The sequence below is a fragment of the Drosophila tropicalis genome, unplaced genomic scaffold, assembly GCF_018151085.1.
Source record: "Drosophila tropicalis isolate 14030-0801.00 unplaced genomic scaffold, ASM1815108v1 contig_1190, whole genome shotgun sequence".
NCBI classification, from domain to species: Eukaryota; Metazoa; Arthropoda; class Insecta; order Diptera; family Drosophilidae; genus Drosophila; species Drosophila tropicalis.
Genome location: NW_027172561.1, coordinates 2,205,830 through 2,221,624, shown reverse-complemented (window position 1 = coordinate 2,221,624; position 15,795 = coordinate 2,205,830). Strand labels below are relative to the sequence as shown.

At 36.2% G+C, this 15,795-nt stretch overlaps 3 protein-coding genes across 3 annotated transcripts; 2 read left to right on the top strand and 1 right to left on the bottom strand.

The window, feature by feature from the left end:
• The first annotated feature begins 14 nt into the window (after window positions 1-14).
• Svip (small VCP interacting protein) lies at window positions 15-1,370 on the top strand. Its single transcript, XM_068292177.1, has 3 exons — window positions 15-225; window positions 292-462; window positions 1,020-1,370. Exons 1-3 carry the CDS (start codon window positions 163-165, stop codon window positions 1,032-1,034), a joined length of 249 nt encoding a protein of 82 aa, XP_068148278.1. The 5' UTR covers window positions 15-162; the 3' UTR covers window positions 1,035-1,370.
• A 6-nt stretch (window positions 1,371-1,376) lies between these two features.
• On the bottom strand, window positions 1,377-8,029 carry Atg2 (Autophagy-related 2). Its single transcript, XM_068292174.1, has 3 exons — window positions 7,920-8,029; window positions 7,780-7,859; window positions 1,377-7,626 (listed from the first exon to the last, which is right to left on the bottom strand). Exon 3 carries the CDS (start codon window positions 7,610-7,612, stop codon window positions 1,541-1,543), a length of 6,072 nt encoding a protein of 2,023 aa, XP_068148275.1. The 5' UTR covers window positions 7,613-7,626; window positions 7,780-7,859; window positions 7,920-8,029; the 3' UTR covers window positions 1,377-1,540.
• Window positions 8,030-8,997: 968 nt separating this feature from the next.
• LOC137578695 (F-box only protein 33) lies at window positions 8,998-15,150 on the top strand. Its single transcript, XM_068292266.1, has 5 exons — window positions 8,998-9,359; window positions 10,397-10,552; window positions 10,608-10,712; window positions 10,832-11,657; window positions 11,834-15,150. The coding sequence occupies exons 1-5, from the start codon at window positions 9,223-9,225 to the stop codon at window positions 11,975-11,977; spliced, it is 1,368 nt and encodes a 455-aa protein (XP_068148367.1). The 5' UTR covers window positions 8,998-9,222; the 3' UTR covers window positions 11,978-15,150.
• Window positions 15,151-15,795: the final 645 nt, after the last annotated feature.

The window sequence follows — 15,795 nt, the reverse complement described above, 5'->3', positions numbered from 1 at the left end:
TAACTTCACGTAACCTAACAGCTGTGCAAAGTGTCAACAGCAAAACAAGTCCACAAAATATAGAAAACGAAAGACAGCTGCGCAGAAGGAAGCCCTATCCAGTCATTCCGTTTATACTGAAGTAACTTCTAGCCCGAAATCACACACACCTACATACACATCATGGGCATGTGCTTCTCCTGTTGCGGCGATAGTGCCGAAAGTACAAATCTGATGCCCTCACCCGTAAGAATAAAAAACAACAATAGCTTTTTTCGAATAGTAACTGTTTCTTTTGTTTACCTACTTCAGGAGGAGCGTCGTCAGCAACAATTGGAGGCAGCCGAAAAACGTCGCCAGGAGAATGAGTCCCGTGGCGTTAAGAATCCGGATAGAGTGCGCCAGCAACAGCAACGGGCTGCCGAACTGGAGCGCAGAGAAGCGGAGGCGGCACGCCAAAGACAGGACGGTCCCGCTTTAAGGGTATAATTACTAATTAAATTTTCCAATCCTTAGTTTTCACAGGATCTACAGATGTAGACAGATACGAAACTCCTTTTTTTGGAGTATGTTGAAATCTAGTTTCACTTAGGGACGATAATATTCTATCGACTAACGTAGTAATAATGTTGTAAATCATTAACTTCAACCCAAGAAGAATTAGTTACTTGCAAAGAGAATAGTCAGTACAAATAAATTAGATGATCCAATCAGAAGGTACTAAAAACTCCATAGAAAAAACTGGAAATAGAGAGTTAAGAAAATAAAGTGAGATATTCTTCAGATAGGTTTACACACATACATATGTAAGGATTTGGTTATTAAGTCTCATAAGATTAAAAGAAAAGCACAGCCAAAATGAAGAGTCCAGAAAGTGAAGGGAGAAAGCTATATAAAAAGAGAAAGCTACTTTCATCAAAGAATATGAGACAACAGATTTATTTATTTTCTACTCAAGATGGATCAACTGAGCTGATTGTTTTTCAGCTCCAGGTGGTCATTTAGTGAAATATCTAATTAATGATTCTTTATCTTTGCAGTGGCAAACAAGTTAAAGCAAGGACAAGAAGGAGGAACTCTTAAGTCGATAATGAAAACAAACGGCTGCCTCTAAAAGAAATGCGTTTAAAAAACGCTTAAATCTTGTGAAACCTTGTGACCGCCACCAACTCTACGGCATTTCTATTATTTTGTATAATGTCTCTGTGTATATCTACTACTACTATATTTGTGATCAATGTCCCCCCCACACACTCCACACATATATCCTTTTTTGTATATAGTATCTAATGATGATTACCAAAATTTGACAAACGAAACCAAATTATGAAACTTAATAAAATCTAAATCAAAATTGTTATTCCAAACTATTTTGCATTGCCCTCAAAGAATTTGAGTTCTTCTTCATGTTCCATCAATTTTTGTGTTTATTTACAAGTATTTTTGATAAAATAAAAAAATATTTGTATAAGTATATATTTCTATATATATATATATATATGTATAAACCCCGAAAAAATGAAAAAATGTAAAATTAAAAACATTAAGCTAAAAGTAACATTTAGTGCAACTCATGTTTCCATTTGTCCCGCGCCTCTAGTTTCGCCTCCGGTATAAGAGAACTTTTGGCTCCTCCCAATATATTAGTCGTTGCTTGTGTGGCCAAAACGGCTGGGCATACAACCAGCTGTGGTATTTGCCGCACAACAGCCCCAACAGCTCCGCTATAGCCCTTTTGATCGTGTTCAGTGATGGCAGCCTCAATAAGTGTGTTGGCCGAATCGTTGATGCCCTCCTTGACAATGGCATAGGCATTCGCAACACCCTCGCGCAAATCTTTGGGTCGTCCCTGCCGCTTCTTACCATGCTTGGTGTTGCGTTTCTTCAATGACGGTCCAGCCGACAGCATATCGAATGTGGTCTCTGCCGTAAATTGCAATAGATGAATTATTCTCGATGTTATCTCGAGAGCCGCCAAGGCGGTACGTGCCGTAAAACTTTGTGCACCCAATTGGAATCCTCGTATTATGCGACCATCCTTGTTATACTGCTCGATGGGCAAACGGAAGAGATCGTAAACACCCTGGAATAGTTGAAGGACAGCATTCGTTGGTCCAATGCCGCTTAAGATGTTTGGTAATTGATTGCGTTTAATATCCTTAAGCCATTCCCTGCATAGATATTCGAAGAGTTTATTCCATCCCAGAATACCACGACGATTGACAATCTCACGAAGACAAATGCCCGATCCTTGCAATTGGGCAAGACCCATTATGAGGCCAGTGATGGGACCACGGGACAATTCAATTCTCCGCCCGTGATAGTCAAAACAAATGGGCAGAGCTGGACTGAAAATTACCTCACGGAAGTAAACGGGACTAACTTCATTCGATGCAGCGTCCTCGCCATATTCCACGGCATCCTTATCCTCTTTACTCTCATCGATGAGAACATCTAAATTTCTCTCCACCAACTCCTTAACTTCTGAATCCTCCAACTCTTCGGGTATTTTATTAACCGACATTACAGGCATATCGCGTTCCGCTGATGAATTGCTATCCATTTTGGGGCTGCCACCTGACGAACTGGTTGCAGTTGAGTTCTTAAAAACAGCCGAAAAGAAATCTTCCAGGAACAGCAATGTATCCTGATCTATATTCAGCTTAATGGGTAATATTGATACTCTCAATGAGCATTCTTCAGCTGAATTTTTCTGCGGATTCGGTCGTATACTCAATGCCTTGACAATAACCATATTTTCATCGGGCTTATGTGATATGTTATTGATATTCGGATGATAGAGAAATTTATTAATTTCCGATGAACGCAAACGATCGCGTATCTCGATTTCCGAAATAAGCAAAACCTGTCGCGATGAGTAAATGGAATTTGTTGGATATATCTCGTAGGAGAAGCGAATTTTCGAAAGCTGTATTTCGACCAAAACATCCATATTTCGCTTTGATCCTTTCGGTTCTTTTAAAGTCGATTTCTTTGACTTTTTATCGAACTCATTTTGTGGCTGGGAAACACCATATTTATAGGTTTCTGACATACCAGAAGCCGGAGAAGCAGCAGCACCACCTACTGGATTTTTTTTCATTTTGGATTGTTCATTTGCGGTTCTATCGGGAAAATCTTTGCCACCAAACATATGCCATGTGAAGGTCATTTCGCATAGCGTATAACTATGCTCAGGAATGGGAAAATTAGCTGGTGGACGTAGTAAATCCACTTTCTCGTGGGGCAAACAGAAATGATTATCGACAATTTGTAGAGGATCCTCAGAGACATAGATTTGTTTGACACCAAATTTGTCCATGGGCAAAATCTCATCATCATGTATGATATCAAAATCTTTCTCCTCCAACGATGAATTGGCCGATGTTAAGGCCCCCAAATCCTCCTGGACTTGGGGCAAGGATATTTGCGATTTCGTTTGATTGTAATAGGACTGTAGCATAACATTTGACTCAAAATCCAATATATTGCAAATTTCTGGCTCTCGATTCTCCAACGTTTTGTACTTTGAGGGCGATAATGGGGACTGGGATGTCACCGATGATGACGATGATCTCTTATGATATTCCACTGGCTTTTCATTTGGCTCATCGGGAAAGTAAAATATTTCAATTCCCTCCTCTCCACGCTTGGATTGCTTTTGAATATGTTTTCCCGGTATAGTTTCGACATCTTTAACAGCTTCGGCCATTAGTTTATTGACATGTATCTGCGTTTGGTCACAATTGTCCTTCTCATTCAATTTGGGATCACTAAACGAGTGCTCGTCCGAATCATCAAGGGTCGTATTTTCATCGATAGAGATGATATCTTTATCATTGGCCACATATGCAATTAGTTGGGCCAAAGCAGCGGCTGAGTCATAACAGGTTCGTAAATGCATATCGTGAATGGAGGATCTCAAATCAACAGCAGGATGTATCCTATTGTTGTCATCGTTCAAACGAAACGAAATATTAAGTAATCCCAAATTTAAAACTGGTATCAAAATATCACAGCAATCCTCCCCAGATCCAGCAGCTTCAATTAATCCCATGTTAAGTACACAATCCTCTGCAATGATCCTCAAAGTGCAACCGGTCATCGATGATATGATATTTGTGCTAAGCGTACAATAGCCAATATCAATGAAAGCTCGATAAGTAAAGAACTTTGGACGATAATCGATGGCGGCATTCCAGACATGGAGTTGAATTTCCGACACCAAGGCATATGGTTCATAAGCCTCAATCGGATAATCAGTGACATCCATAAAATCGATCAATTGATTAAGCCAAATGTGTTCCGAATAGGCAGGATTATGCCTCAAGATGGCACCATTTATTCCAAACGACATTTTCATTCGTTTGATGCGCTTCTCGGGTTGCTTTTTAATCTCTGCCACAATCGATAGAACCTCTTGACGCTTATTCGACGAACTATGATGAACTTGCGGATAATTATAAATGGTTGGCATTAGATTGGGATCAATTTGATCACTCCACGCCAAATGGACATCCTGTATGGAAGTGTTACCGCAATGCAATGCCTCAATTTGCTTCAATTGTATGCAAAAATATCCCAAATTTTTGTCATTATTCAAACCAGTGACTGTGAATAGTTTCAGTTCTTTCAAATTGATTTGAAATTTGCCCACAACATTATCCGAGTCACGTACTGGGGCAAATAAAATTAGGCAGCCTTCCTCAATGATTGCCTCAAATGAGAAGGCATCATCCCGGGGTTTGATCTTCTTTAAAGTAGGATCCGTCGCACCAGCCCCTGCTCCTGCTCGACCTGACGATGAACATGATGATGATGACTGTGGCAATGTGGGTTCTGCCATTGAAAAGTAGATGCTACTCTCCAATGTACTTGTACTTAATAATATATTTCTCTCCTCATAATCATCTATGGCACTTGAACATAAATTTTCTGCATTCCCCCGAGTACCATGTCCTTGTTGTTCCTCCTCAGGGGTCTCCTCGTAATAGGGTGATCGCGGCTCCCACATAAATAGATCACCATTCAAACGATTATAGATTATTTCATAGATCTTCTTCGATTGCAAGACAATTTTTGTTTGTGGAATATACGCTTCAATTTTTAACTTGGACGACTGTGTGCAACTGTCACAGAAATCATTAACCTCCTCCGTTTCGCCGGGCAGAAACGAATCCGTCTTCTCTGTATGACCTTCCAGACCCTCAACATTCGATGTGTAGCCAAATGGACATTTTGAACTAAATGGTGATTTACGTTTCGGTTTTCTCTTATTATTTATCATCATATCATTGTTATTGGATTCCAATTGAAATATATCTATGCGTATTTTTCTATTCGCATTTATTGCACGCTGCTTACACTTGGCCAAATGCACAGCATTTCGCATATCATCGGTCTCACAGTAAAAGGCATCAATTTCATCCGCATTGATGCTTATATTTGTTGTTAAATTAACTAAAACATTTCGTAGCTCGAGGGCTAGAAAATCTTTGCGCACATTCTTCTTCCACCATGGAATTTTCTGTGGATCTTGCTCCGATCGACCATCGACTATGGGGAATCGTAGTTGAAGCTTTAATAGCTCACATTTAATATACAATTCCGTTTGATTAGCCTCGTCTAGAAGAATTTCGTTCGCATTCGAACCTTGCACAAATGGTGATCTGCCAAATAGTGCGCTTAGACGATCATATATCGATATATCTAGATCGGTGGTGCATTCATCGAATATGCATTCCAATTTATTTGTGCAACGATTAGAATTCTGTTTGTACAAAAACGATGAGCTCTGGGTTAGTACGATTTCAGGACGTATGTGATAGCCATCGGGACAATTCTTTCGCCTATCGAAAAGTATAAGATGATCCATTTGATTGTCCAGAACCTCACACAGATCGACCATTGTGGCGGATAATGTTGTTTTCGATGTCAATTCCTGGCAATATCTTTGCTGATTGCCATTTATAATGATCGGTGAAGCCTTGACAAATAAATAATTTTGATTTTGCAGCGGCAAACGTTTTGTGTGATCTGTGACAATCTGTCCGGTGGCTGATGATGATGATGTGCTTAAAAAATAATTATCGGCTATATCCACATATCGGTCATAACTAGATGGATCGAATATGATCCTATAGTCATCAATATTCGCTGTAGTCGTTATTAGAATATCATTATGTAAAGCCAATCCATAGATTTGGGATATTTGAATTTTAAACTTCAATATTTCACCCGATGTCTCTGCATAGCCAATTTCGGTTTGAGCATTTGTGCACGATGTTAGCATACTATTGGACGAGGAGGCAATCGATTCACACATTTTACGACCACCTCTCGTACCATAGGTATTTCGACTTGTTGCCGTACTCATGGCTGATGTTTTGTTGTAGGTTGAATATGTGGAATAGTCATCTAGATGAGCCTCTGATGACCATTCAACATTTTGTCCCAATATTCCAGTCATTTTACTGTTTGGATATTCATTCGGCGCCTGATGCGACTGTGGTTGCGGCTTTATGGTGCGACATTTCTTCATTAACTGATCTTTAGGACGCTCTTTGGTGAATCCCTTCGAGAATTCAATGAATAGATGTATTTGTCGCGGCGTTAGCATAAAAAATATATCATCTAGTATTATCTCTAGATTGATTTTCGGTCCAATAATATTCTCTGTCTGCTTTATGCTAATCTGTATGTTCTGCGAACCATTGAACTCAACAATTTTACACAATTGCCCATATCGGGTCGGACAACAATCGTCATCGTAGTCAATTGTCTCCGATGTGTGTATGCTGAGACCCTTTATAACTAGATTGTGCTTTGCAATCATGGGTAATGCATTGAAATGATTGTCATCTGGCTCAACATTTCTCCCATCATCATCATCATCATATTCGTCGTGACTATCGTCCCGATGCCCTCCGTCTCCATTGTCGTCATCACTATTGCTGTGATTTCTATGCCTATTCCTAGGATTATCACTGGCACTGCTGCTTCTGGATGGCTGTTCGTATCCAGTTTTATTTTTATAATCCAAATGATTAGCCTTGAAGGAGATAATCAACTTTCTGGCCGAATTCGGCAGCACGTACTCAATATTTAGTGTTGTATTGGTTAGTTTGGCATTTATACGATTGAGCACATTATCAATTGTCTCTGCAAATTTCTCAAGGCCAATTAGGGCGTTATTAGGATTATGAAATGGTACATCATCATCCACCTGTTTCATGCATTCTTCGGCCATTTGCATGGAACTGCTTACCGATGACCACATCGATTCCAGCATTGTGGTACCACTTTGTAAACGGGTTACGGGCCTTAATGTTATTGTTAAATCTGATATCTCCAATGAACTGTCGTTCGTCATTAGAGCATTCCATGGCACTACGACACTGAGGCAACCAATATGCCCAGATACCACTTCAAAGGCCCAGCCTTGATCCTCAAAGAGATCATTGAAGGCATTCACTTTGAGGGAAATATCCTTAACGACAGCTTTCCCATTATAGAGATCCACTTTCAGTTGCTCCAAATTTAGATTGTTTTCAAAGAATTGACCCAAATATCGCTGGAGCAAATATCGGCATGTCTTTGTCTTTAACCCGTCCCAGGGACTAAACCAAGACATCGTTTATATATGTTCTAAAAAGAGAAAACAAAATATTAGAAAATTAAAAAAAAAAAAAACATGTAGAGACCTTTGTTATTGTTGTCACTTCTTTCAAGTCGCAAAAAGCAAAATTTTTAAAGACAAAGACAAAGCAAATCTGTCCCAAAGGGTTACACGAAACTTACATCTGATTCCAGGGCAGGAAATGTTCATAGAGAGAGCTTTTGGTGTATTTTTGTTGTTGCTTTTGCGCTTGGTGGGTGGGCTGTAAAAGGCGTAAATTGTAAAACACGCAATAAAAAAAATTATATTAAACAAAAGTCACCAGTTTGTGGGTTGTTTGTTGTTGTTTTCTGCGCGCGTGTGTCTGTGCTTCCTATGTTTGCATGTGTGTGTGTGTGTGTGTTTATGTGTGTATGTTTGTGTGGGTGCTGCTGCTGATTTAACAGTGTACTGTTAAGCGCAACAGTTCATGGTCAACAGTTAGTTTTACATTTGAAACAATGGGACTGGGACGAAAATATTTACCCAAACCGTGTACATATACATACATATGTACATTCGTAAATGGATGACATTTGTCGTGTCTTCTGTTTGATAACACCATATAAAATCGTGCAGTTTATAGAAGATTCAACACATATTCACACAACACAAGCGATAACTTTTTAACATTTAATAATTCACATAATAATGAGTTTCACGAATTTCTAAATATTTTGGATGTCTAAACACACAAGGGCATTTACAAGCAATACAGTATATATTCCCAACACTCATTCTGGCTCCGATAAGGCGTAAGAATCAACTTTCCAACATATTTGATCTTCGAATATAAATTCTTCAATATTCTTAATATGCAGCTTGCAAACAACATGTTATATTGGGGTGGAAATTTTGAATTAAAAAAATGCCTTTTTGTTTGTAGCATTTAGACAAGTTCTCCGGTGCTTGCTTTACTAAATATGTTCAAAGACATTGTGTAATGTATTATATGTTATTTTCATTCATTCATTTATATACATTTGTGAACTTAACATTTAATTAAATTTAATTTAATTAATACCATAGAAATAGTTCTAGTTTACTTGATCAACAGTTTGTTTTCACATAAAGTTCACTATAACCAACAGATTATTAGAATCAGCGACAATTCACTTTGCTTTTCTTCATTTGTGATATTGAAGAAATCTAAATTATTTAATTAGGAAAACCAATACTAAAAACTAATTGTATAATAGACCAAATACCGTTAATCCTGTGAGTTACACTCCCCTGATCATAATTTTGCACTCTACAAAACATCTCCCAATTCTCCAATCGTGCCTTGTTTCCATTCCAGCGTTTCAAAAAGCAAACGAATTACACCGCTACCTTGTCGTAAGTTTCACAAAGGTGCATTATAACGCTATCTTAACGGACATCTAAATGACGACGAATTTTTGCTGTTAAAATCGAAGTAAAATAAATTCAATATAATTTTCAGTTTTTTTCCCCTCCCAAGTTAAGCAATTTTTCGGTGCTGGTGAAGTTGTAATCCATTCTGTGTGTGTGTGTTTGTGCGTGTATTAGGCAACGGCAACTCCTGCGAATAATACAAATACGATAACCAGTCGAAGTTAAGAGTTATGAATTTAAGCCAACCACAATGGTATTCCCTACCAGCGGTGGCATTAACTCAAATTTTTGATTATCTGGATCCAGTTTCCCGAAGATCAGCGTCAAGTGTCTGCTTTTTCTGGCGGCAATGTCTATTTCAAAAACGGTAAGTAATATTTAGAATTCTACCTGGCAGCAATAGCAGCGTCTTTACGTCTCTGTATTTATTTGTTTGTTTCTCTGTGTGTATGTGTGCGTGTGTTTTGTATTTGCGTCTCGAAGAAACAGTAAAACAAAAAGAAAAAAAAATTAAAGAAAATAAAGAAAAGCAAAAACAAAAACATTGTTGGCATTGACAACACATGGAAGAAGTGGGTAAAGGAGGAGGTGAAGAGAGAGAGAGAGTTGCGAAAGATTGCTGGTTGTGTCGAAAGACGGTGAGAGTGAGAGAAAGAGAACGAGAGGGGACCTCCTGCTGCTGCTGTTGGGTGACGCACAGCTGTTCGAGAGTTTCCGAAGAGGCGGGGGCGTTTGTTTTGCTTTCTATACTCTCACTTAAGGGTATTAAACACTTTTTAGCTAAACGTTCACAAATATTTTTCTTAGGCCAAAACATTTTTCATTGAAATTACTTTAAAACAATTTTAAAATTGATATTTTCTTGGTTTTTTGAAAATTAGAATTTTAAGCAGTATTATTTGGAAAAAAATGTTAAATTTATATTTTGTTTATGTCTCGTTTTCCAACCAATTGGTCAATCGGAAGTTTGGTAATTTATGTATAATCATTCTATTCTAAAGAAAGGAAGTATTTATTAATAACATGTCAAATATTCTATCCAATAATGTGTCGTATAATTTAAAAAATATAAAAACTGTTTTCCCATAGATTTCATAATTAAAAAGTGCTAATACCAGGAATGTCTAGGGTATATGAATTTCGAGCCAGCTTTCTTTTGTTTGCTACTTTTGGCAGGGGGCAAGAAATCATTTTTATAAAAGTGCAATAAAACAAGACATAAGACAAGACAAAGGAAAGCAACAAATCGAAGTGAAGTGAAGCAATATGTTTGCTCTGTTGGCACTTTTCACCTTGAATACACACAGAAAGAGACAGATAGAGAGAGATAGAGCTAGAGAAATGCAATTACAATTATGTACCTACATATGTTATTTATTTCTTTTTTATATTTGCATCTTTCAGTTACTTTAAGAACTTTCGCTTTCAACTTGATGTGGCACACGATGATCAATTGGCGTTCTTCCATCGTAGTATGGCCAATTTGGCCAAAGAGCTGGTCATAGTCTTCGATTTTCATAATGCTTTTCACATACAGAAAATTCGACGGCTACTGTACAAGTAAGTAATTCCATTCACGGTCAATTGTCAGTTTACTAACTATGTTTATATATAGAGTGGCACGCTGTGATAACATCCAGGCCTTGCGTTTCCAAACCCACAATGTTGGCCTTGTGGCCGCTGGGAGTATGCATAGTGAACATTTGGTGGCCATAGAACAGTAAGTTGCCCTTGAAACCCATGCACATACATAGATACATATATGTATGTATTTGCATTGCATTTGAGTCTATAAATAAATCTTCTCTTTATATTTCTTCTCTCTCCATCTGTTCTTAGATGCTTTGTTGAGCCGTTAAAGCTATTTTTAGGGCGCAAGCGTCAATCATGCCAGATACTGGATTTGGGTGCCATTGAGGCTCTGACATACTATGGTCAGGATTTTTTGAAAGCCATGGGCAAGCCTCAGGAGTTAAGACAACTAACTTTGGCGAGCATTAAATATGATCCTAGTCATTATCCCATCTTAACGCTGGATACAACTTTAATGCAGAAATGTGCTGCCTTGCATGTGCTATCTCTGGATTATGATACACTAAGTGATGATTTGTTGCACACCATTCAAGTGCTGCCCCTGAGTAAATTTCTAATTGTTGTCCATGGTCTGGATAGCAATGAGGAGCAGCAGGCTGTTGTCTCGGAGACAGCTTGGGCGAATTTCGCAGCCCATTTCAATAGTATCCGGCTGGTGCTTACTTTGGTCTATGCTTATGAGGCAATTGAATTGCTCCAGATGCGTATATTGCGACGCAATATGCCCGTAACCGATGTCCGGTTACTCTTCTGTGAGTACATGAATGCTGAGGCCTTGGACTGGATGTCAGTGCATAATAGTGATACGCTGCGTAGCATATATTATATTGATTCGGCCTATAAGCATTCCAATAATCGCATGGATTTCACACGGCACAGTTTCATGCGACAGGACCCATTCGTTATGATGGCCTGGCGTTGCAAACAGCTTGAGGAAATAGTGGTGCACGGCTATGTAATGGATCCGCACAATCTGTTGGGTATTGCCAGGCTTCGAGGTAGACAATTGAAACGTCTGGAGGTATCCATGATCGATTGGTCCAGTGCGACCGCCTTAAATGCCTTCAATGAGGTGAGTATTAAACGCTTCCATAGGGTTCTCTGAAACTAGATTATTTCAATAACTATTTTCTATTTTTTTAAATTATTCAAGTCAATATTCAGTTCCTCTCATGAGAGATATGCATCTGTTGAACCGTTTTGCCCTCTTGTAACTCTGTAAACATTTGATTCTTATTTTTCTAATAGGAAATCTGCACGTTACTGGATCAACAGTGGGCACCCATTAGCACGGACAAACTGCCACCATCGCTTGACTATGGTCCTGTCGACTATGAGGTTTGCGATCAATTTGTCTACGAATTGCTACGCCAGGATTTAAGGAATCACTAAAAAAAGAAAAAAAAAAAAAACACAGCAATTATCATGACGCATAATTATAGAAAATTAATTACATACGTAGCTAAAAAAAAAAGAAGAAAACAAAACAAAAAAAAAGAGATAAGAAAACACACAAAAAACTGATAATGAGAAACTCTTACAAAATTTAAGCAAAGACTTTAAGAAACAAAAGAAGAAGAAAAATTAATCCAATTTCATCTTTTGTATTTAGTTTAAAACGAAAACGATTTATCGATTTTATGCAAAACGCAAGCAAAGCAAACAGAAAGTGAAAACAAAACAAGAAAAAAAAAACAAGAACAAGAATTTTAGCTAATTGGCAACCATTATTTGTATAGAATTTTATTGTTAATATTATTTTTTATTTGTTAACAGAGAATTTGCTACTTGAGAAAGAATCATTTTACAATTTTATTGACCTTATACAGTTTTTGTTTTCTATTTTCCATTTGTTTTGGTTGTAATTTTGGTCTATTAGGGGGGAACAGAATAAAGAAAGAAAGAAAATACAAAACGTGAACAGGAACCAGAATAGGAATAGAATGAAAGACTTGAGCACTTCACATTTAAAATCTTATTAAGAAAATGTAAAAAAAGAAAACGAAAACAAAAATCAGATATTATAAAGCAAAAAGAAAATGTGTGCAAAAAATGTGTTGACCTGCTAGAGAAAAACATCATTTTATAAGCAACAACAACTGTGATTCAAATGTGTGTGACAACAACAACAACATTAACAACAATGACAACAAGCAACAACAATGGCAACAACAGCAACCAAAAGAAACAAAAACAAAAATACAAATCACACAAATGACAACAACATGAATGAAACAAATTGTTAAGCAAATTGTCTAGTTAGCTAAGTTAAACAAAACAAAAAACATGTTGAAAACAAAAATGTTTTTAAAACCAAAAACAAAAAAAAAAAACTACGACCAATGTCAAATTGTTTGCTCAAAAATCAATTGGCACAAATTGTTAAACTTTTTTGTAATATTGTGTATAATGTGAAAAGGAGAAATGATGATGAAGAGAAATAGCAAGAATGTAGTAAAAGAAAATGATAATGATGATGATGAAGCTTGGCGCTAAATTGTGATAACAACCAACAAACAACAAAAGCAAATGTAAAGCGCCGCCTTTTGTAAAGTTTTAAGTGATATTAACAACAACAATACCAGCAAAATTATAGCACACACAAACGCCTATCCAAATGTATACCCCCCACACATACGCACAGAAACACACACTCACACACACATTATCAAATCCTAGTGTAAATCCCAATAAGAAGAAAAGTTTACGTTTATCTTTACAGTTAACCTAAATTGCAGTTACTTCCAATAGATCACAAAACTATATACATATGTGTAGAATACCGAGTTTAGTTTAAAATTCGATACGTTAATTTGTTCATCTAAAAATCTGCTTCCATATAAAGTCCAATCAGAAAGTATTATATTACAAAAAGTGCAAACATTTCGAAGAAAAACTCTTCGTTCGACATCTAATTTGTAAAACGATTTCTTATAATATTTTGTTTAAACTTTTTCGATAAACGAATCTAGATTTTAAATGATTGGCTTAGTTGTACGCTTAAAGTGAAACCTGCATGCCAAATTTTGCAATCATATATGTATGTGGGAATTTATAATTAGACGAAAAAGAATTATCTCGGTAAAGAGTAGATCCAATGGTAGAAAAAGGCATAGTCATAATTAGAAATATCTGTATGTATGTACATATGTAGAAGCATGAGAGTAAAAAGAATTGCTGCCATTCGTTTGTGCATTTGTCGTGTGTATGTGCGTGTGTGTCTGTGAGTCGGCATACGTTAAACAACATCAAAAACAAAAAACCAACAACAAAAACAGGCACAAGCCAAAAACAAAACAAAAAAAACATTTTTTGAGTATTTTTTAGCACAGGCATTATTAAGTTATACAACTATGTACAATATATATACATATATGTTTATGTACATATATTCGATTTATGTATGTATGTACAATGTTTGCACAAAACGCAGCAGAAAAAAAGATGTATGTATGTACATATGTATATGGCCAAAGAACTTGCCAAGTAACCGCCGCCGCTCAAAGTCACTTCCCTTTTTGCCGTCTACTGGAGACAACAACAACAATAGAAACAACAACAACATTAACAACAATGGTACCTGAACATCACACACACACACACACAAACATAATTTGAGCATTTAGAAAGCAAAAACGAAAACAAAAACAAAAGAAATGAAACAACAAATAACACAAGATATACATACATACATATATGTATGCATGTATATGCCTATGTATGTACATTATATACAATGTATTATGATGTTATATTGCTCAAATTTAGAATTCTATTTAAACAAAAGACTGAATGATAACAAAAGTTTTACTATGTTGTGTGGCCCCCCGTTGAAGGGAACAGACGAAATGGCAAAACGGACTAAGAGCACATACATATATAGCACATTGGCGAGTTCTTTGGCCAAAAAGGATTATGCGATCGATCTCAAATAACAACAACAACCAACAAAAGATAACAACAACTCGTATAACTACTCTACTATTCAATTAATTTACCACATAACTGTGTATACATATATGTGTGTTTGTATGTATGTAATAATTTGTATTAATCTATGTTCTTTTTTTTTTTTTTTTTGTTACAAATTTCATAATAGGCGAATATTAATTTGTAAACTGTAACGCAAAACACGAATGGAAAATGAAGCAATCTAAATATAATATGATTATAGAATGTAAAAATAAAAAAAAAAAAAAAAAAAAAACGAAACAAAGTGCAGCTAAAAGCAAATACATATATAGCAGCAGTAACAACAACAACAAAAGTAAACAGCAATTGTATAATTAATTTAAGTCTAGCACATACAAAACAACAACAAAGAAACAAACAACAACAACAGCAACCAACAAAATGTGATAAAAACAAAAAAAAAGTGTCATGCTGCTTCCAAGAAATCACACAAAAAGAAATTGAATGTAATTGACATTTGAAAAAGCAAATTTGAAAATCGAATTATGCGCTGCTCTCTCTCTCTCTCTCTATCTCTCTCTTTCTAAATTACACTATGCAACAAGTATGAGAATATTTTTAATAGAGAGCAAATGTTAACATCTAAAGATTCACGCCGAATTTGTGTTTTTTTCTGTCTACTTTTTTGTTAAGATTTATCTATCTTTGTCTGACAATAGAATAGAAGCAAAAATTGTAATTCCAAGTTTCCGATTAAGCCAAGTTTTGTTTTTAAATTAAAATAGATATTAAGTGGTTAATGAACATAATCCCCATTTTATCTTTGACTAGGATTAATGGAGTTCAGTTGCAACAATTTTCAAAAATAATGAAGAAATTGTAATTAGATTCAAGTATCCAATTTTAAGTTCTTACTCATACTCAGTTTTCTCATTGATTTAAATAATACTTGGTTCGTGTGTAACAAGTATAATTTACACCGACAAATTCTTCTAGTTAGTCAAATGAACATTTATTTAGTGCAATTCAAAGGACTTAAACAGCTTTTAAACTTACGTTTTGTTCCTTTGTCACTAATAATTATATAAAAATTGCTCGACGTGAAAAGAACTTGAATCAGGTTAGATAGATAGATCATGTGATTTGGAATACAAAGACTCTCTAATGGAGTCAAAAGATACTGCCTTAATATCTCAAAAAGTTGTTAGTTCGGCAAAACAAAAAAAAAAAAAGCAAAAAAAAAAAAAACCAAAAACAAAGAATTTAAAGTTGAATCTGTTGCATGGTGTGTCGACGAA

Excerpts from the sequence above, each read along its gene's own strand:
- Atg2 (XM_068292174.1), bottom strand. The coding sequence starts at position 7,612 with ATGTCTTGGTTTAGTCCCTGGGACGGGTTAAAGACAAAGACATGCCGA.
- Svip (XM_068292177.1), top strand. The coding sequence starts at position 163 with ATGGGCATGTGCTTCTCCTGTTGCGGCGATAGTGCCGAAAGTACAAAT. Across the intron at positions 226-291 it reads CAAATCTGATGCCCTCACCC|GAGGAGCGTCGTCAGCAACA; the intron begins GTAAGAATAAAA and ends TACCTACTTCAG.
- LOC137578695 (XM_068292266.1), top strand. The coding sequence starts at position 9,223 with ATGAATTTAAGCCAACCACAATGGTATTCCCTACCAGCGGTGGCATTA. Across the intron at positions 10,553-10,607 it reads ATTCGACGGCTACTGTACAA|AGTGGCACGCTGTGATAACA; the intron begins GTAAGTAATTCC and ends GTTTATATATAG. Across the intron at positions 11,658-11,833 it reads CCTTAAATGCCTTCAATGAG|GAAATCTGCACGTTACTGGA; the intron begins GTGAGTATTAAA and ends TTTTTCTAATAG.